The sequence below is a fragment of the Poecilia latipinna genome, unplaced genomic scaffold, assembly GCF_001443285.1.
Source record: "Poecilia latipinna isolate Pla-1442-1.1 unplaced genomic scaffold, P_latipinna-1.0 Scaffold2381, whole genome shotgun sequence".
Classification (NCBI taxonomy): domain Eukaryota; kingdom Metazoa; phylum Chordata; class Actinopteri; order Cyprinodontiformes; family Poeciliidae; genus Poecilia; species Poecilia latipinna.
Genome location: NW_015114997.1, coordinates 32,865 through 55,883, shown reverse-complemented (window position 1 = coordinate 55,883; position 23,019 = coordinate 32,865). Strand labels below are relative to the sequence as shown.

Genomic DNA, 23,019 nt, shown 5'->3' with positions numbered 1-23,019 from the left:
GTATGGAGAGTTTGTCAGATTCTCAGAAGCTGAAAGGAAGACACTCAACAGTAACACCCAACGTAAGCAAGAGGATGTTTTCAGTCTTCAGAATCATGCAGAAGTCGTCTAACTTCCTGCAACAACAGCTACCTGAGAAAGAACTGATCATCACTGAGAAGATTATATGTTGTTTTTATTAATCTAATTCATCTTTAACCTTCTGATAATCAAATAATTCGGTACTTAAACCACTAACGGCTTAAAAATTCAAAGTTTTAATTTTCAAATAAAAAAATTCAGAGTTTAATAGTTTTAAGTGTGTATAATAAAAAAAATACCCAAAAGCATCAGGGTGAGGCACTGCATCATATTTCAGGATGTAGGAAGTACACAGCTATACAACAAAATCATTTGGGTTTTGTTCCCATTGTGATCATTTTCCTGTCCTACTTTAAATTTAAAGTACATTTGTAGGAGGGCCATTTTTTTATTTTTACTTGATCTTTGTTGGTTTCAAAACCAACCCCTGGCCCCTAAATTCAAGCGGGTGGAAACTCAGTGTACCGTGTTAGAAAAGCGAAACACCCCCCTGCTTGCCAAACAGCGCCGGGCCAGATGGGAGACCTGCTGTAATCCGTCACTCCTCCTCATTAAAAAGCAGTAATGAGGGACTGAACGCCGGGGCACTGCTGTCCCTTCAGCCCCGCGACAGCTGCCGCCATAGTCCTTCCCATCCAGGAGGAGATTAGTAAAATAAATAAATCCCCTACATTAATGACCGTCTAAGCTCGCCCCCAAAGACTCTGAGGATACGCGACACGCAACTGACATCACCGCATGGAAATGAGACAGAAGAGAAGGGAGACGGACTTGAGTAAATGACCCAAGGAAAAGCAAGATGGTGGTTCAACCCGACGAAAACTGACCACGACGTGGGTTCGGTATTTGTTCGTTGTCTCCAGTCACTTTTTGAGTTCTGAGGAAATTACATTTGATTCGGCTAAACCAAGTCTGAAGCCGTGGTTTAAAACTGAGGGGGGAAAAGTGGTCTGCTCCATCGAAGGTCACGCTCCGGCCTCGACTACAGATCAATTATCTTGGAGTCTTGTTCTGATTAACTGGAGCTTGTCTGTAGAAACGTGAGCGCTGATCTGTTATATTATGGTTTTTAAAAAAAGGATTAAAAGTGAAGCTCGTGATTACCCGCTCTGTTGGCTCCACAAGACGTTTACATGTGGTCATGAGATACTGAGTACTGCTATAATAACCACATAGCTTGTATATAAATGTGACCCATCTGCAGGGAGGCTGGGCTCACCCTAAGAGCTGAGATCTTTTCACACCTGATAGTCTGGTACACCGTGTTTGATTGAGGACTAAAGCTGTCATACTTGCTGTATTTTGGGCTGGTGTGGTTTGTTTTCACGCTGCACTGTATCCAACAAACCAAACCCTTTGAAAAATCTGTTTCACCCCCTCACCTGTGGTGGCAATGCACCAAGAATCTGAAGAAAACAACATGAAAACCTCTGAAGACGACATGAACGCACAAAACGCATTCTTCACAAAATGTAAACAAAAATGGGCTGGCGGCTGTAGGATTTCTACTTTGTCCTTGGTTAAAGACCATGACCCATTTCTCTTGCTAGCATTAGACGCTTGTGTTTGTTTTGGTTGCATTTGCCCCAAATGCCCTCCTCTATAGTCTACTTTCTGCTTTTGGAGAGGTCTCTGGCGCTGAACGCATTAGCGATCTCCAAGCAGACCAGAGTTCACTTCAACCAAACAGACTTAGGATTTTAGGCAGACCAGTTTGCTTTTTGGGACCAAATCAGAGTTGGATTGCCATTCACACCTCCCCAAACCATCCTGACCTTTTGTGCAAACAAACTACTAATACATGTTTCCACTCGGTAGAAAACATTTGTTTAGAAATCAAAGGTGCCAACAAAAGCGACATGTCAGTGGAGTAATTTGTACAGGACTGCTGCTTTAACTATCTAATAAAGAATTAGGAGGTCTATTCTATAGAAAGAAAACTAAAATGGGTTGAATTGGGGACTTCACCCTCAGCTCCGCATCGCTGGCAGTAGAGTAAACGTTGAAGAGCTTCTGGAGCTCTTAATTAAACTGTGTGAGAAGAGGATGTCCTGGACATGGGATAAATGAAAGGCGACTTCCCACTACGATGCCACCTTTAGCCTCGGTATGATTATGAGAGGATTTCCTTTTAATCTGGGTTCCCACTCAGCTTGTCAATCATCAAACCGCAGCATGTGAAATAAGATGAGGAGGGCTGAAACCCACCGGTTGCGTTCTGAGAAGCGGTAAAGTTTAGTAAAAACATGTTGCTTTGACAACCGTGTCGTCACTTTCACTTGCTCCGTTGCTAGGTAACAAGTTTTGCAACACAAACAACTGTCATACCACAAACATTGCAGAACTAGATTGAGGAACCGTGAGACGTAAGAGCTGCAGATACACCAACACCTAAATAAGTGCTTGGGGACATGCGCTTTGAATAAGCTTTGATAAGAAGAGTAATGTTTTAACTTTATAATACTGACCTCTAGTAGGATAAAGCAAATTTAATTTATCTTGGATATCTTTAAACCAACTCTTACTATCAAGATCTTTCTGAACAGTAATATGTTGTTTGCTATCTACTTGATCTTTTCTCACACGTAATGTGTTTTTTTCCAGTAAAAAATGAACAGAAGGGCAAATGTTAGGCAAAGTTTTCTAAGCCCAAGATCTTTTTCCCATGAAGATCGTTTTATGATTGAAGATGAAATGCTTTTACAGACAGAAGAGAGACAATTATTCAGGACTCTGAAGATGTTTTTTTTTTCTTCTATCGAGTCTCTTCAGAGATGGGTTTCTGTGATTTAACACGACAACAAAGAGCAAACCAAGTTCATGGCCGTGAGAACCATCAGTTATTTTGCAGAGTCACTAATCCCACATCATGGTAAAGTGGAGCCCAAAGGTCATCTAAAGAGGAACTGGAACAAACATCAGGAGTTTCAGCCACATCCTGAAGCTGACGTCAGCACTCCAGTCTGAGCATCAGTAGGTTCACAACCATCGTTACAGTGAGAGTCTCTAAACAGCAGAACAAACTGTGGAGGATCCATATCTCAGATGTAAAGTATGTGTAGAAGGACTGCTAAATTAAAAATAAATAAATAAAATCAAGAAATGTGTCATTTATTAACTAAAAATGCTGAATTTCTTTTTGAGTTGCTGCCTAACAACAAATTTCTGTCAAATACTGGTTTTGTTTTACATATAATCCATATATCTGGACTACTTAATACAAAGGAACACAATATTCAGTTGTGGCCACCTTGTGTCATGTAGATTTTTCTTTTTTTTTTTTTATGGATGACGTTTCTTGGTAAAGCAGATAAAAATAAACACTATTCAAAAAACGGTTCAGATCCTAAACATAAAATCAGATGTCTGCTGGAAGACTTATGTGTTAGCTACACAGTGAGTCCAGGCATATATGCAAATTAATTTAAAAAAATGTAAAAGAAAATGTAATTTTGGCATGAATTCAATTTGAAAAAATAAAAAATAATCCCAAAGGGAAATTAAATGTTGATGCAGCTCATAATTTTCCTCAGAGTTGTTGTAGATGCTGATGGCCGTGTGCAGGAAGAATCTTCTACAGAGGTCTGTATTACAACGTGGGTCTAAAAAAAGCTTCTGATTGAAGCCAGTCGGCTGTTGCACAACAGTCTCAAGAGGAGAATGCTCAGAATACATTATTTCATTTAACACAAAATAATTCTATGAATCTAATTGTGGGTTTTAGCAAAGCTTGAAGTTAGCCTGTGCATACTGATGCAGTCAGGCATTTGTGCTTTTTAATGTTTTATTTTCATTCGACTAATTGTCAGAATAATTGATTACTAAAATAATTGCTAGCTGCGGTCTTACTTGTTTTTCCACTGAAGTTATAAGTTTCTCAACTGTTAAGCCAAGCCTTTATTTCCTTTTGGTAAATGTATAAAGCAATAGTGTGGTAATATCATTGCACACATTGAGCAAATGGTGAATATTAATGGAAGTGATGATTATGCAGGTTTCCAAAACTCTATAGGACTTTTACTTGATTTTAAGAAAGGCCCCTTAAACAGAAGTTTAAAGTTTCTTTGAAATGTTTGGTATTTATTGATCTTTCACTGCTATTTTAGAAATACCCAGAGAGAAAAAGAGGCCAGGACGGCCAGCTCAGATCACAGTGAAGATGTCAGAACCTGCAGAGCTTATGAGGCAACTGTCTGAAACAGTTACAAAGCTCAACATGTTCAGTAAGCAGGCCTGACTCTGCTCTATCTGAACTGTCTGGCCAACTGCCTTTACTCAGAGTATTTAATTTCTACCTTTTGAACGGCTTCCTGCAAGAATGGCACAGCATACAAACCCAGGGAGGCGCTTTTGAACTGAACTATGGTCACATCTTAAACGGTGTTTGTTACTGCAATACCTGAATTGCCAAAGCTGAGCATCAACCGCCTTTTTCATGTGGTCGATTACAGCCGTGGGTGTCACCGGTGGACTAATTTGGCAACATCCACAGGAAAGCCATTAACATTGCATATAATAATTAAGGTCTCACACACAAAATTCACTAAGCACAGGGCGTAAAAAAAAAAGCTTGTTTTGAAATTTGCACATATTTCAGCACATGTGCATGATTTTCACCATGCAGCATAATTCAAGCTCCCATTAAGAGTTATTCTATAATCAAGCTCTTAAGTGAACCTCTAATGTGAGCCTCAGTCAGAGCTATTGTGTCCCTTCCTCTGTCCTCTGAAAATTGCTTTCATTCATAGACTAGCAGTAATGGGCTACGATTTAGCTGTTAAAATGACTAATGATGTTTTGCACTTAAGTGTGGCTTCCACACCGCTGTATCTGCCATCTTAACAGGAAGTGCTCCATTAAAAACTGCGTCGTATTCCACCCTGTTAAAAGCCAGCTTCAGCTGTCATGTGAAAAATGATTGATTGCCAACCCCCTCCTCCTCTCCTGGTGTAGAATGTGTGAAAATGGACCAGCGGACGATTAGAGCCCAGGATTTTCCCACCATTGTCTGCACCGACTGACAGGAAAAACAGTCTCGGTACTCACTTTGCGGCAAACTTGACCATCTGCTTGCTGGCACGATCTCCCACTGCGACCAGCGCCTGCACGTTGAACTGCTGCTGACGCAGGACCAAGAAGCATTGCTTCCCTGCAAAAGCAAAGCAAAGCAACAACAATAAGTGGCACAGGCCTAACAGACTTATCACAAAAAAAAAGAAAAAACTTAGTTGGAAGCAGGGTTGGTTTGCTGAGTGAAACAAAAAAGAAGACTGGATCCTGCAGCTGCAGAGGGTCAAACATTTGCAAACAAAGCCTTGTGTTTGAACAGCACTTTATGGAGAAAGTGTGATAGCTACCTTAAAGTCAAACACACACCTTGGGAGAGTGTAAACAAACGAGCTCACAAAAACTCAGGTCCGCACATAGGAGGACCACCCAGATACTTTGATGTTTGCTGGGTGAGAGAAAGAGGGGAGTGGTGGGGATAGCACCGATGCCAGAGTCCCACCGAAAAACAAACCTCATCCCACACCACATCAGGATGTTGTTCTGCTCACACGGACATCCCACAGCGAGCACGCAGAATTAAAACACAAGTGGATAGGAAGCGACTCTTGACCCTGGAAGTTATCTTGAAAGGAAATAGTCAAAAAATACAATCACAGGTTTGTTTATGGTATCAGTAGGTTTGTTTGTGATGGCAGGTTTAGCCAAGCAGAAGAAAGGTGGGGTGTTTAATGCAGAGGAGTAACAAAGCAGGCAAAGCTCAGGCAGTTCATTGTATTCAAACTCAAAAGCTCCAAGGCTGTCGGTTGCTGGAACCGAGTTATCTGATCTTCCCGTTGGCAGTGATAAGCTAGTGTGAGAATGATATTAGAAAACACCCTCAGACTGTCAAACTGCTTGACAAGGAGAGGGTGGGAAAAGGGAAACATTGTAGGCAAATAATGGGACAAGTCCAATTCAACATAAATTCTGTTTGGTTTGAGATCTTAGAAGTTTTTGCTTGTTTTTAACGGTTTCTTTTAAAAAGTATTGAAACCCCTTCAATCTTTACATATTCTAATATTAATCCACAAACAGTGAAGTTTAATCATGCATAATTTTCAAAAGTTATGTGCTTCTGTATTCAGACTCTTCACTCTGATACCTGTAAATATAATCAAGCACAATGAATTGCCTTCAGAATTCACCTCACTAGTAAACAGTCCATCTTTTTGTAATTTAATCATCCTAAAATGGAAAGGGCAAGGCAAAGCTGAAAACCTACTTGGCTGTCCACCTAAACAAGTTTAGGGAAGGAAAGCATTAATCACAGAAGCAGCTAAAAGGTTCATGCCAACTCTACAGAGAATCTGCAGAGATCCAGAGATCAGGTGGGAAAAATACATCAACTATTGTTCTTGAACTGCACCTTAATTTGACCTTTATGGAAGAAAGCCCAGACAAAGTCATTGTTTAAGGAATACAGGGTTTCCCCCAGCGTATTATAAGCCTGATGGCCCTCCATGTTTTACGCTGGTTTTATATCAAATGCTTTGTCCACTTAGTCTGCCAGAGTCGATGCGCACGGCCGGGCGGAGATCTGAGAAACTCGTCCCATAAACTTGAGCAACCAAAATAGCTTCAGTGACGCTTATTAAAAACTCAACCGACACTAAATAGAAGAGCTGCTAAAGCCACATTAGCAGCATTGAATTAAATCTCCAATTTGATGCGCATCTCTGCGTGCAGTGCAGCAGGTTTAACTCATCCTGCAGAGCCGGCCCAAGGCTGCATGAGGCCTGGAGCAGAATCTGACTTAGAATCACCTTCTGATGCTAAAAACATCAGCACCACCAACAGCTTCTGTGTTAGATTTAGTGAAATCTGGGAGAGGGGGAGTAGTTTAATTGGTCAACCTAAAAAGCAATAAGTTATAATTGCAGTTTACTAATTTGTATTTGAGAACAAAAAAGAGCTCAAACTCAAAGATTAAACTCATAGCATCAGATTGTTGCTATGGTAACAAACCAATCTAACTATGAATATTGTTCTTAAAATCTTACATTTAAATGTTAAGCAATTTAAAAACGTTTAATCTATGTATGCTGAAACCATTAAAACTAATTTAGCAGCGTTGATAATCTGAATAAACAGATGTCACATTTATATATCTGTGGTGTTAAAATATTAGCATTTATGGGGCCCCTGAAGCCCTGGGGGGCCTGATGGAGCCGCTGACTTAATTTGGATTAAACGGAAGCAAATAATTGATATTCATTTTAACTATATTTTTTTTATTTGATGTTTTTAAGACTAGTAGTGGGTTTAAGTAGCGTTTCTCTGGCGATGTTATCCCATGACATATAATTACCCAGTAATATTTATACATTCCCTGACAATCTTTTAATACCAAGCCTGGTGGTCGGGCCTCGGCGCCCCGACCACCAGGCTTAGCAAGTTGTGTGGGGGAAACCCTGGGAATGCAATAAGCAGTAACATTAGCAGGTTGCCACCACCCATGTAGGGAATACAGCAAACATGTGGGAGGTGTTTGGGTCAAATAAGACCACAATGAGACTTTTTGGTGTCGCAAGAACCATCAGTAGAGACAGAAAAGCTCTGTTAGAGGAAACATGTTAGAAAATTTGTTGTAGGCTGCAGAAGCTCACTAAACTAAAAATACAGCTTGAGTGGAATGATTTAGATCAAACTGTATTCATATGTTTGATTGCCCAAGACTTTGGTACTGATGTTCATAGACACATCCATCCAAACTGACAAGTATTGAGGTAATTTGCCAAGAATTAGGAGACATTTCCATTCTTAGACAAGCAAAGCTGTCAGAGACGTATCCAAAAGGACTTGCAGCTGTAATTGCAGCACAAACTGGTAATACAAAGTAGTGAGTCCAGAAAAAAAAAAAAAAAAAACACACTTTAGATTTTTATTTGCAAAACACTTATTTTTCCTGTATTTCACAACCTTGCATTACTTTCTCTTCATTTATGCATCTTTTAAAAATTCAAACAGTTTTAATACTTTTTGCATGATGTAGACAGCAGTGGGTGGTAAAAGTATTAAAACTAAGGGGAGTGATGTCAGTTGTTGAGGTCATAAGAAACCCAAGAAGTCCACATCACTGTCGGCTGCCTCTGCTGTTTGATCTTGAACTAAAAGGAGAGCTGTGGAGGAAAATGGCTCAGGGCCAGATGATTTAGTCTGCAGAGTATAGGACACCGAGGATAAGCACAAGGGGGGCATCTCAGCCTGTCTCTTTGTATGCTCTGATATAAAAGGTGAACAAAGCGCCCAGAGGCAAAGGAGTGATCTCACCTTTGGCTCGGCTGGTGTGGACCCGGGCACGCAACCAGATCAGCTGGTCAACTTTCTGCGGAGTAAGGTCTTCGACTCGGACCAATGCCCTGTCTGGATCAAATAGACATACAAATTTTTCATTAGTTCAAAGAACTCCGCAACTTCTGAGCATAAAAAAAAAAAAAAATCTCCCTTGACTATCCTTTATACTCCCAAAGGTAGAACAAAATGTGAAGAAGCAAGCGTGTGCTTGTGAAGTAAAACTGCTCAAATTACAGGCATGCCTAATAAATAAGACACAGTAGAAGAGCTGCTGAAAGCTGTCTAAAATTTAGCTATTCTCCCTGGGCTTTATGACAAATTGAGTCTAGTTTCACTTGTATCACTCTGAGGCATGCTTACTGCTGATAATCATGCAGAGACACTAAAGAAAGAGCTGCCCCTTTGGCTGAGAACTCTCCGTCAACTCTCCCGCTCCCCAACCCCTCCCGCCTCATCCCTGTGGCTGAACTTAGCATGCAGGTGAGGGAGGGAGGGAGGGAGGCCCCACTTTGTCTATTGCCACTGATGCTGAAATAATATGCAGACAGATGGACGGCAGCAACAGGTCTGTCTGCTGCTTTCCCCATCTAGGGAGTTCTCAAACACAGGCAGTTTGATGAATTATCTCTGGTATCGATGAAATTGCTACTAGAGGTGACTCCAACGTGGTTTTTCGTGATGTTTATCACAAGCCTGTTTAATCAGTTTGCTTGACTGGAATACTTCTGGCTCTACTACCGTGCTGTAAGAGTTCATGCAGAAAAACAGGTTGAAACACTCTTAACTGCATGTACAAACAGCTGCACAACCTGTATTTCTCAACAAGTACAGATGAAATGTGTGGAACAATGACAGGCAATTTCCTCGTATCTTTGTAATGACAAGACAACAGTGCGTAAACTTTGTAATGTCACCTTGGTAACAAACAACAATGGAAATTGGCACTTAGAGCTTTAAACTGGCACCTCTCCTCTTGTGGTTAATGCATCTTGCCCATTGGACCAAAGACGGTTCTAGACTAAGTTTAGGTAGGGCAGAGGTAGAGTCGGTGAACTTTGATCCAGAACCGCACAGCCATCTGGGGGATCCAGGCAGAGGGGAAAGGCTTTAGCTTCTCAACCTCTCACGTCGAGCTAAGCAAGGTTTGTGGCATCAACTCACTCACTCTTTGGTTACCTAGCAACAACCTGATTGGTAGCATGCAGTTTCAGGTTGCCCCAAACTTTGGTTACCTAGCAACAACCTGTTGAGCTGTAGGTTCTGCCACTTTGCCTCATAACATCTTGGGGTGAAAAAGGATAAACCAGAAAAGATAATGCTACAGTATTTCAAATATATAAACAAAAAACTAATCAACGATTATCAAAATTGAGAACTATTATGAAATGCCTGTCTCATGATGGGTTTTCCAGCCATACTGTAAAGCCCTACAGTGTCTTTAGGTAGTTGTAAAAATACTGTGTGAATCTTGAATTGTTCAGAGAACGGCTCAGAGTGTTTTGGGATCTGACGATCCGTTCTCCGACAAAAGAATTGTCTCAACTGTCTTTGTTAAAAAGTATTTCCATTTCAGCTTGACAAACTGCTCATATTTGTATTTTGCAATAAAATGTTAAAAACACAGCATATTTCTCTTCCATTGCACAAACATGCACTTTGTGTTTGTCAATTACATAAAATTCCAATAAAATAAACTAAAGTTTCTGGTGAATTTGAAAAGGTTACAGGAACATGCATGATTTGTGGAGACGCTGGATTTCTGCCGAATAAATTAAAAATGTAGCTTTTCTACCTTACCAAAGACTATGAAACTTTCTGCCAGACGATTTTCAGACTAAACAAACAAAATAACATGCAGGCTTGAATGACAGTGAGAAACACAGTATTTAGACATAAGCATAAAAGTGCTATTTACTTTTGGTTTCCGCCTCTCAGCTTATTAAACTGATGATTTATCAGTGTTTTTATTCATTGTGAGCATTTAGATGTGCTGGTGAGTCGAGGTAGCTCCGATACCAACCAAGTTTTTGCTGCGATTGCACCATAGCCGACACCCCGTATCGGTCCTTGGCAAAGTCCTTTAAAAAGAAGACAACAAAACACATTTTAGTACACAACACTATCACAGTTGAGGAAGTCTTTCCACTTCGCTGTAATGACGTCTGTCTGTCTACTACATCTGTGATAAGAGACACGTAGAAGAGATACTGGGGCTTATCATGATCCTAGGGAGAAGTTGTGCAGCAAAAAACAGAATTCAAGAGTCATGCGTGCAGGTATTTACATACCAGCTGTTGCAACAGAACACCAAAAGAAGACAGAAAAGCAAAAAGCTGCCTAAAAAATGAGCCAGACGTAATTTGAGGATACTTACATCTTCATCTGCACTTTGTTGTTCAGCTGCCTGAAAGAAAAAGGAAAGCAACAGGAAATGTCAGGGGGCATTGCTAGTAGATTGTCATCTTGTTATTTCCTAGCTGTTAAATTAAAAAAAAAAATGCACCAAAACATTTGCCTTCAAATGGAGAAACATTTTGCTACAACACTCAAGTAAATTGCGTTTCCATCTTTTGCTGTTGAGGATTTGAATAAAATTAATAGCACATCTCGTTCAAGCCCAGAGTCGAGCGTCAGATCCCTGGAATTCACCGCTCTTCCACACATTGCTCCGAAACATCACGGGCAATGAGTAATGGCAGCACGAGATATTGCTATGTAATAGAAACAGTGTAAGTGGACGGATATTCTTTATCTCTGCATGGACTTCCAGGCAAATGACTCCCAGAGTGCGATGAGATCCAGCCTTGGCAATGCTGTGGCTCCATTTTCTATGCAAATTGATATTGGGGCACGGAAATGGCTGCTGGCAGCCGAGTGAATTGGAATCACCCATCCTTGATATAATAATTCAGTCACATGATGGATGATATTGCAGCTTATGATCAACCGAATATAGACCCGCATTAGCCGGAAAGCGGCCGAGCCTCACAAAAGTGACAAGTGTTTGCAGAATGAACGTAGAGCTGGCAGGGGCGAAGAAAGAAAAAGAGAGAAGAAGAAAAAAAAACATACCAATGTTCACTCAATAAACATTCAACTCAGCTTTCAGGTCTTCCCCGAGGCGATGCCTACTATGCTTCAGTGATGTGAGCAGCAGCTGGTGAATCTAACAGTGACAGCAGCCTCTCCCTCCATGAAATGATGCTGACTGGTTTAATTCAACTGGAAGACAACACTTCACTGCTTTCACCTTTCAAAAGCACCTCAGCTGTGACGGCGCTGCACTGTATCAAAACTACATCTCTAATTTAGATCCACTTTAATATACCTTGGTCAAACTATAAGATTACAGAATACATTGCCTGGCTTTCAGTCTGATTTTAAGGATAATAACTGGATACTTTAATAAATGCTTTTCTTCTGCTATGCAAAGAATTGACAGACTGTAAATTAAGTTAAATAACCATGAAGGAATGATAAAAATAACCCACCAGGCATTTCACGACAGCACACAGCAAATAAAGCAGATAAAGCAATCAAGGTTGTAGGACTTTATGTGTTCTCAAATATTTAAATTTTTCCTGCAGTTTGCCCAGGGGTAGTTGGTAATGACTCATTTGTTGGTGTTCTCGTTGTTAGTTGTACATTAAAATAAAACAAGTTACTAAGACAACACTCATCACATGCAAACAATGGAGTAAGATGGCAGCCAGCCAGGCAGGTTATAAACCGTTTGGACCATAATGTTGTAACTTCTCTATCACTTATCTGTTGAATTAATTTTACGAGGCTCTTGTACCGTTTGCAATCCCAGACTTTTTGAAACACAAAACTGTTCTCAGTCCACTTTTGTATTTATGTTTTAATTTCATAATAATAGGTTTCATAATAGTTGTACAGCATTTATTTGTAACTTCAGGTTTTTTTTTTTTTGGAAGCAGAAAAGGAACAGAAAACAGAAAAACAACCTGGAAAAAAAAAATTAAAAATCAAAATCCAACTTCCAAGAAACTGCTGGAGTAGAATATTTCGATGGTGAAATATTGGGAGAATTTAAAGATGAAGTTGTATTTCAGCAGAACCTGAGAAGGGGAGTGCTTTTCTTCAGTTAATATAAACTCCTCACTGAATGAGTAATTTTCACACCCATAGAGATCCAAAAGAAAGAAACGTGCCTGCGCTTTTGAGGTAGTCAAAGAGAAAGTGACATTTTTCAGCACATTCTTCCTTTCATGTTCGTTTCCCTTTATCTTTTAATATAAGACAATAATTCAAAGCAACACATACAAGTCTGAAACATTTGGAAGAAGGGAATCAAAAGAAAAAAAGATGAGGAATAGTCATATGGAAAACTGAATGAGTTTTCTTAAAAATGCTGATGAACTAAATTCCCTTTTTACTTAATCAACCTTTTAAAAAATAAAACCACATCTGTAGTCAAGAGAACCAAATTTGATGTGAAAGAAACGACAGAACTTCTGAGAAAACTAATGAAAAAGGACTTAATGGGATGCTTTGATCAGCGAACGCAGCAGTGTGTAGCTGCAGAAGGTGTGTGTATAAAAAAGTGAAGTTTATGGTCTCTTTGTTGAAACTTCAGTAGCAGTAAAAATCCCATCTCCTGCATGGCAAAAGGTGGACAGGAAAAATCTTACAAATCCTCTATCTCGATTCTTACAAGTATATAAAAGAGAAAAGTCGCCAAAGGTGTGTATTATAATTTAAGAAGTTATAAGAGGCCTATGGTAGAAGATAAGGAGCCTGGATATTTGTATTCTGCAGACAAGTCCACATGTGAGTGGACATGAGGTCCGTTTACATGGCCATGAACATTTTTTACACACATTTTACAGTTTTCTTTCAGAACCTTACTTACTTCATGACTCTCTTACAGCTGGCCAGACACTTTCTTATTCTGCACTGATATTCTGATTCTTGACCATGAAACTAGTTTGTCTGAATGTTTGTGAATACATGTTAAGTAAATGGTCTGTACTTGTATAGTGTTTTATCTAGTCCAAAGGACTCCGAAGCACCACAATATTGATATTCTTTTATAAATTCACATGCTGATGGAGGTAAGCTGTAGCCACTCCAGAAACTGATAAAAGTGAAGGACACAATGACAAAGTAGGAGTTTCACCCGCCAACCCACAGTTTACAGGACAAACTCCTGTAGACTTTGAGAAACTGTATTTTTCATGAAAGATTTTTTTTTTCATTTAGCATTTTAGTAATAAAGCTTTTTAAATAATTTTACTTTAGATAGTGATTAATGTGTTTCACTCTGAAATGCCAAACGTCTCCTAAAATCCTCCTATGAAAAGTTGCTCAGGCCTACGGCTGTATAATATTAAAAAAAATAACTATTGCATTGACGATAATATTGATAAGTATTGCAATAGTATTATCAGTTGTAATGTATGACAATTTAGTTTTTTCCTCTTATTCTCATCCCTGATTCCAACACTTCCTAAACACCGTTAGGCTCTGCTGATGTCCAACTTGCTAAATATGACACTTGTGAGGTCGTAGCACTTGGACTATATAAGCCAGGAATTACTCGACTCCAAACAATCCTTTGTGATATGAGGATTGCATACACTGGTATCCTGATGATGACATATTTGCGATAAATTGTGCAGCTCAGTATCGTTCCCTGAGCTGTAGGTGAAGCCCAATCAAGTTTGGATGAAGCCCAACAACTTTATCAGAGTTCAGTGGAGAGAAATGTTTGCTACATTGCAGTTTGTTATTTTTGACTTATTTCTGCATAAAAAAAACTTTGTTTTCCCAAAACACCTCCAGCATACCCAGAACCACACAGTAACTTTTGTTTCTAATTCTGTTTTGGAGTGACCAGAGAGGGCAGATAAGCCACCACCTCCTGAAGCATGATGTCCTTCAGGCGGTCAGCATGCCCCTGTTAGCTGAGCTGAGAAACGAAACAACGAGATTCACAAGTCAAGAGACTCAGACCTGTTCACAAAGACATGGCACAACAACATCCAGACCACGATTAGGCCACAAGTAACTCTGCTTGATTTGCTAAGGTGGTTCTGAGCTGATAAATGTGTGAATATGTATTTGAAACATTTAATCTATTCTATAAACTACAGAGAAACCACCAAGTAAAATTCTGATAAGTTAGTTTTAATCAGTTGTATAATATTTTGAACATGAATTTCTATTTCATAAAATCATCTCTTAACTGTAGGAGCAGATCCTAAACTGTTGGTGTTTTTATGTTATTTTGTTTGTGCTTCATTTTTACCTACAGGAAACATTTAGTTTGAATAATACATAATACAACCATCAGTGTAATTAATTTCACACAATCTAAACCTTCAGTTACAAAAATATTTAGTTTATCTTTGCTTTTGAAATTGGCAAAGAAATTGTTCCTCAGCATGTTACAGAAATGTGTAAACAAAAATCTATGTACTTTGCAGAAACTGTTCTTAGTCTTAGTTATGTGATTAAAATTATCCACAAATATCTCCATAATCCATCTGTCATAAACGCAAAAGTGCTTTAATAACTATGAGCATTACTGTGTAGGATGTTATTCAGTAAGAAAACAAGACTTTGCGTGGACATAAACATGACCGAAATGACAGGAATACTTGAACAATAGAGTCCAACCCCCTGTTGGCTCACCAACCCTGCTGGGCCAACAATGCCCACCAGAACAGCACGTCACATCATCAACAGCTGTACAGGTTTTCGGCGGATGTGAACCATCAAAACAGAAAAAAACTGCAATAACAACACTGACCAGCTTGGCCTGCTTCTCAGCCTTCTTTGCAGCTTTCTCTGCTTCCTTCTGCTGCTTCTTTAGGGCTTTCTTTGACTGAGCCTGCTGCTCCTCCTCTGTTGCGCTGAAACAGGAAGAAAGACACAACATAAACATGAAAGTCAACTTCCACCTCCTATTTCTCCCGCATCCCACGAGGAAGTAGTTGAGCGCCTGGGAAAATTAATTCTGCGCCATCACCACCTCCAGCTTTAAAGTCTGAACTCCCTTTAATCCTATTGTTCTTCCAAACAAAACAGCTGGAGTTGAGATGAATGGATCGGAGAGAGCTTGGAGAGCAGTTAAGATTGAGATGTCAGAAAGTAAGATTAGGTAGATAAACACTGCAGCTCTGAGGAGACTGTGGACAGACTGACAATCTCTAATTCTGTAGCTGTTTGTAGAGAACACAGATTATCCCATTAAAATAACATAAAGGTGTCTTTATTTACCAGATTAAAAACTCTTTACTTGAGCTCTTAGAGATGTGAAATTGACCTACAATTAACAGTATAAACAGGATAACAAATTGTGACATGACAAAATCAAGAGTAGCCAAAATTACCACAAATGTACACAAATACAGAGCATCTGCCTTTTAACACGTGTAGGGATGATGTTTTGTTCAGGTGCTTTGAAGATTTTGAAGGTGCATTTCAAGGCCAGGAACCTTTTCCAGAAACTACTGTAGAAATAAATAGAATATTTCACAGTGTTTATGTCCTGACATATCAATTAAAGCTTTCACAACTTCACAGAAGTGTTGATTTGGATTGAGTTGATTGTCTGAATGGAGCAAACAGGCTGCAGCTGATGTTCTAACACTCAACTCGGGGGCTTTATTTATTAAAGTTCTCTGCATTTTCTTCAGAGATAAAACTGATTTTAATCAATTTTCAGAGCCCAATGGCCGTGAAAGCATCATAAATTATTCTCGACAGTTGGGCCAACACACTTTAGTAGAATATGTTCTTATATGTTTGCACACAGTAAGTGGCTTTTAAACTGTAACAACTATGAAACAATCAGACATTAATGGAGTTTTGGTCCGATCTCACTGTTTGAATCAAACTATGGATTCTGCTGATGCAGTGGGTGGAGATCCATTTCACCAGATCCAGCAGCACTTCTTCAAGAGGAGAATCAACTCAAAGATCACAAACACAAAAGAAATCACATAAAATCCTAATCAAATATGCTGTAAAATATGATACAATTCTGGGATTATGGACAAACAAGCTTTGGAATAATCTCTCTCTGTCTCCTAGTTTTATATTTTTCTATTTAGTGTTTCAAAGTGTGTAAATTATTTCTTTTTGAATAATATCAACCTAATTATCGTTCTATTTTGTATTTAAGAACAAAATTCAGTAAAAAAAAAAATTAAGTCACTATAAAGCAGCAGATCCCGAAGAGTTTGAGCTCTGGACTCGTCCATTAACTCATAATTATTTTCTAAATCTGCAGGTGCATCAATAGCAGCTGCTTGGTTTCCCAAAACACCAGGAGTCTTGACCTGAAGGAAGCCTGTGAGATCAGGAAATAACAGGGAGCAGAGGATAGCTATGAATAGCAATAAAGCCCAAACAAAAGTCAAAAACAGCAACATATTATGACTTCCAAGGGAGGAATCAGATCCCGGTTGCACTTCCTCTATTGTCTAACATGTCATTGATTCCACTGCTTTAACAGCAAAGTCAACAGCCCAAGTTCTCCCTCTACAAACCCTGAAACTAATCTTCAGTATCTGGATGTCTGTGATACGTAATGGTTCAGATACAGCAGTAGTAATATGCAACAACCTAAAATGTTGTTTTATTGTTGTTTTGATTCTCAAGAAGTGATCTGATTCTGAAGATTCATATTGTGCTCACAGAAAGACTCAACTATTTAACAAATAAAAACTCAACCAATTTAAATACAACTATGATAACATGTCCAGGATCCAACAGCTTCAGTCCCCAAACAAAACACCTCTTCTGCTGTAAAATAGTTAACATTTCTAACATAACCACATAAAACAACAATAAAAGGTGGGGAATAGTTAAATATAAAACAAAATGGCATCAATCTTTGAGCAAAGTTCACAAAGCTAAAATCAAACAGAATGAGAGCCATTTCCTTTAAAATTAAGTTGAATCTAAGTTTACTTTAGAGTAAAGTCTGCATCTGAGTGATTGCTGTTGAGCTAGCAAGTAGCTTTTACCTGTTTGGGTGTCCACAAAAGGAGCTGCTCAATAGAAGTTCAATATTTTGTATTTTTCTAATCTAATGCAACAAAGTTAAATTATATTTCAGATTGAACTATCTCAATAACTGATCAAAAATATGCAAATACTTTAATATATACACAAGAAAAAATGTCACCTATTCATTATTAGAGCTGAGGATGTAGTAATGTCTTCTAAACAGTGCTGCATGTTTATATCTTAAACAGGAAAAAATATATAAATTTTTTTAATCAGGCCTGTTTTCAGTCATTCACCAGAGGTTCAGCAAAGGCCAAATTTTTAAGATTTGGTCCATGCTTGCTTTTCCTAAATCCCTAATGGTCTGTAAGGTCAAGTTTAAAAAACAAACAAACAAACAAAAAAACACTAATGTAATATGTGCTTTTAAAATTTCTGAAAAATAAATAGCAATTCAATCATATCAAAATTATGATAGATATGGGATTTTTAACCTAGATCCACTAACTTGAATTAAATTGAGTTTTTAAGCTTTTTCACAGAGCTCCAAAGATGAAATATCTGTCAAATATCTGGTGACAAGCCATAAAACGTTCATTACCAACCTTCATGTCTATCTCTAACGACAATCTAAATGCCCAAGATTATAAACTTCAAGCAAGGTGGCGGAAATGTTACGTAAAAAAAATAATAATAAAACAGTGACATAATTGGGAGCTACTACGATCACTATTGTTGCTATAATTAGATAATGGCACGTTCTGTGTACGCTACAATTAAAAAGCACACGATAAACATTTTTTACGAGATTCCTTTCTAATTTTTAAAACGAAGAAAAGTTTTATTGGAAAACAAAGTAATTAGAATCAACAGTCGTTTCTTGTAATAACAATGTACATTTTACTGTTGAATGACCAATAATTGTCACAAATTGTAAATACTTTTTTGATAAGGGTGTTTTAATTTTTTTAAATCATCAGGTTTTAGCACAATGATGAACTTTGTGTTGAAAACAGCCGGGTAAAAGTCATATCAACATATCAACTGTCTGTTTCATTAGTTTCTGTAGGGAAAATATCCTGCTTACGTGCATGTATAAACCGTGGCATGTTGTTATCTTGTTGTTTTTCGTGCTTTGTCGTTTGTGGTCTTCCGTTAATTTCAATAAACTGCTAAATTAAACTTTATCAAACTGAAATGAAAGTGATTGCTGATGCAATTCGCTGCAAGTTAGCTTCTAGCCTTGTTAGCAACAAGGTGAAATCAAAATGCAGCTCTGAGAGCTGTGCTACAGCAAACGCTACATTCACAGCGCTCTTACCCGTTTGCTTCTTCTTTCGTCATGTCCAATTTTATTCTTGGAAAGTTGGGATAAAATTTTTTTACAACTGTTTGCTAGAGGAAGAAAGACCGCATCAGCTGTTCACAGCATGGACGGGATCAGGAAGGAAGGAGCTGTTTTGACCGAGCACAGTTCCGGCTGGAAACGAGTTACAGACTGTAGTTCCGCCTTATTAGCGTTTGTCCGGAGCAGACAAAATAGATCAAACATATGTAGGGAAATGCGTCTGAGGTAATTTCCTCAGACTGTGCAGAACTTCAAAGCAACAAATAATTTTACCATCAAACTAAATTACAGAAATGAAGTCATCTAATGCCCAGATTTGCAGAATCTATTTTGGTTTAAATTCAGTTCATATAAAACCTGTTCATTCCAAAGCGCTCTAATAAATTGTAAGAATCAGATCAAATTCAGTTCCAAATGCAACACAATTTAATTAAGTTCAGTTTAATATAAAGTTCTCATAGGCCAAAAAGTAAAAAGGCATTTGTCTAAGAAAGTCTAACTGATTGCAAGAAGCCATCCAGTTTATAGGATTTCCACCTGTCAAGGAGCAATAATTATTACAACAAACCTATTTGTATTAAGGACCAACACAATTAGTGAATACTATTGCACTATAAGGAAAATGAAACATTCTTTTTGTTTGTTTTTGTTTTGCATATAAAATATTATTTTGTCATTATTTTTTGTAGTATAAGTCAGACTCAAACAGATTAGATTGAGAGCATGAACATCCATTATCAAGTATTGCATCATGTTCTTAGTTGTATTGTAATTTTGGACTTTGACTAGGTCATGAATATATTTTGACCCAAGTCATTCCATTTTGACTCCATGTTTTTGTCTTTTTGTCCTACGAAAAGGTGAACCCTTGTCCCAGTTTTTATTTTTTATTTTTTTGTGTATCTAATAAGTTTGAATTCCTTATTGTCATGTATTTATCTTTGAGCAGCTTCCATGTTCATGATGAGGCAAATAACTCCCTTGGTTGGGATATGTCCTACTTTGTCTTGATCTATCTGCTAAAATCCAGATAAAATACTGCTGCAACATGTAAATGTAAAGTTCAATGGATACGTTTAAATAAAAGACGCCTGCTGTCATCTGAACCTCAGTTATAAATCTTTGCCCAATCTATATGAGGCATTAGGAACTGCAGCGTTGCATTTGTGGTTGGCTGGTGCTCTTATCTTGGGGTTCTTCTTCTGTTTTGTGGGCTGGGGGTTAGACTTTGTAGACTGTTTTTTACCTTCTACACTGATGCCACAGTTAATTATTGACTTCAGAGACTTCAGAAAACACACTTCTGCCACGTGCAGCAGTGATAATTTTGAAAGACTTTAGTACCATGCAAAACACTTTTTTAACTACACTTCATTATATGACATAGATAAATCAGTCCACGTGAAATACAAGTCATATGAACAACTAACAGCAGGTAATTAGCATGTGGGGGCTGCTTTACTCTCACAGAAAGTGTAAAATTCAACTGAACATTCACACCTTTGCTTGAGTGCTCTAAGTGCACACAGGTATCCAGTAACCTTTGCAGGAACGGACTGGCACAGCGAGTGACGGTGGTTTGAATTCAGCGGGGGTGTCTTTAAAGCTTTTCTCAGGCTGCTGGCCACAGGAGCTCCTGATGCAGGAAACAGGCTTCCTGTCGTTCACTTTCCTCCCTAAAACAGTGTAACCTTTGCGGAGCGTGTCACTGCACAAAAGGAGCTCGGGCTATTTGTTCTTTTAAGCTGGCATCTGCAAAGCTGTACTTTTCTGTTTTTACAGTGCCCCACATTAACAGTTAAGTAAGGCTGAGTAATTTTACGGAATCCACGTTTAAAGCTGCAGATATGGAGGTGTAGAGATAATGAATCACCAGTAGGAGCAATTTCCTGTTCTCCCCAACAACTTTAGCCTTTAACCCAGGATACCGACCTTCCTGCAGGGAAATATTTGAATGAGTGTGTTTTGACTCATCAAATGTAAGTTTAAAACATTTAAACTGAACACCAGTTTTGTGCATTTACTCTTGAAATTTAGAAGGTAGACACTTCCTAAACTGCTCCTTTGAAGGAGGCGCTAGAGATGTGTGATATTGAATATTGTAGTTTGTCATTACACAGAGAGAATGAAAGCTTTAATAATGAATGGAAGGGAACATTCTTGTACCCAAAATGTGAATTCCTAACAGGACTGCCTATCTGGAGACCAAAGTCAGTTTGTAGAGAAGCAGAACCCATTCATCTCCTTACTTTTATCATTTTAATTGATTACAGTTTGATAGACAGACTTCGGTGTGTTTTATTTGGATTTTTTGTGACAGACCAACACTAGGTTGGACATATTTGATAATGCTTTTATTAATCAAACTTTTAAAAGCAAAGAGTACATCGTAAGTCCTTTTTATTCTGATGTCCCTAAATTAAATACAGTGCAAAATGTGTCAGAAAAACTCTGCAATAAAAGTCTAAAATGTGTTGTGTGCATTTGTATTCAGCTCCCCTGAGTTAATCATTCATTTTTTCCATTCTTCTTTGGAAAAGCTCAAGCTCAGCCAGATTAGGTGGGACAGGATCCATCAATATCTTGTCTTGCACATCTTCTCAATTGATCTTTAGGGTTTGTGCTTTGACTGGGCCATTCTAAGACATGAACATCCTTTCATCTACACCATTTTATTAGAGATCTGGATATATTTTGGGGGGTTGTTTTGCTGTTGGAAAGTGAACCTCTGACTCTGTTTAAAGTCTTTTGCAGCCTATATCATGTTTTCCTTCTGTCTTCTTATTAACCCCTTGCAACTCCCTCTCCATGCTGAGGACAAACACATGATGCATGATGCTGCCATGAGGTTCTACTTTGGTCTCATGTGAAAAGAGAACCTTCATTTGTGTTCTTTTTGGGTCCACTACATGTATTGTGTCAAGCTGAGAACAGAACTCTTGTCTCTTTTTTTCTTGTCACTAGTATAAACCCAGGATGTTACCACCACCACTACTGTGTTTTATGGTCTGTAGTGCTTTGAATGTGGCCAAGAAAGTTCAACATAGGACTCATGCTGAGGACAAACTGCAAAACTTACAGCAGTACTTAAAGCAAAAGGTGGTTGACTAAGACGAGATGACTAAAAATACATACCAAACCTTTCAGATTTTTAATTGTAGACAAAGTTTGTCGTAACAGAACAAAAATATTAAATAATTTAAAGGACATGAATACTTTTGTGAGATTTATTCCACCCACAGCAGTTGCTGTATTAATTTAAACTGTAAAAGCTGTGCTTTTTTTTTTTTTCCAGGCTGGGAATTAAACTTTCTCTTGTCTATAAAGCATAAATGCAACTGAAGAGATACAAGTGAGGCAGATCTCCCTGCACAGGATGAGGTTTTATGCTAAATGAGGCTCATTTGGCTACATTCCCAACTTTGAAAAGTTCCTCTTGTTTTAAACTGGTTCACTGCACCAAAACAGGCATTAACCCTTTGACTTAATGAAAGCACTTCACACTTTTTTCCTCTCCACGTAAAGATATGGAAATGTATCTCCATGGGAGTTTAGAGTGAATGCCAGGGCTGTGGTATTACACAGAGGGCATTCGATGGCTCCATTCTCCTTGACATCAATTGTTGTCCGCTTCCTTTGGTCTCCCAACTTGAACATCAGTCTTTGTCACCAGTTCAGCACTGATTACATTTATAACATATATCTTAGTTAAAAGAGATTAATGTGGCTAAATGTCCAAAAAGAAGCCATTTTAAGGTCAAATGTTGCGGTTTTCTTGTTGCAGCAAATTCATGCAAATGATGTATCACAAAACCCCTCATAAGAGACAATGCCTGGCTATTTGCATCTACTGAATACATTTATTTCAGTTTTTGTGATCCATTTAATGGTTAAGCTGACCCAATGACCCTTTCAATGAGGTGAATGAGGATATTGCTTGTTTACAAGCCAAACGTAAAGGAGGCAGTATATCTTGCAAACTGGGAAAGAAAGAAAATAAAACTTAACATGCTAATTGCTTTGTTTAAGAGCCATATGGATGCTAATTCCAAGAGATTTCTTTTGCTTTGTGTCACTGTCTGGTTAAGATGTAAAGTGCACAGATGTTCCTGCAATTACAGGGTCTGTCTGTGCAGTCCTTCTGCATTTCAGGCCAGTTCAGGTGGTGACATTTGTTAGGAGACTTTCTACCCCCCACACCACTACTCGCCCACAAACTCCCCAAAGGGGAGGGTTGGTAAAACCCCCTCATCACACAACAG

The 23,019-nt window shown here is 38.5% G+C and overlaps 1 protein-coding gene across 1 annotated transcript in view; it reads right to left on the bottom strand.

Moving 5' to 3' along the window:
• The window catches only part of dars1 (aspartyl-tRNA synthetase 1), a 43,158-nt gene extending 24,264 nt beyond the window's left edge, over positions 1-18,894 (bottom strand). The window contains exons 1-6 of the mRNA XM_015019143.1: positions 18,731-18,894; positions 15,203-15,305; positions 10,799-10,828; positions 10,445-10,502; positions 8,401-8,493; positions 5,128-5,230 (exon numbers count right to left, since the gene is read on the bottom strand). Coding sequence (XP_014874629.1) covers positions 5,128-5,230; positions 8,401-8,493; positions 10,445-10,502; positions 10,799-10,828; positions 15,203-15,305; positions 18,731-18,753 — 410 coding nt within the window. The 5' untranslated portion in view covers positions 18,754-18,894. The remainder of the gene's footprint in view (positions 1-5,127; positions 5,231-8,400; positions 8,494-10,444; positions 10,503-10,798; positions 10,829-15,202; positions 15,306-18,730) is intronic.
• Positions 18,895-23,019: the final 4,125 nt, after the last annotated feature.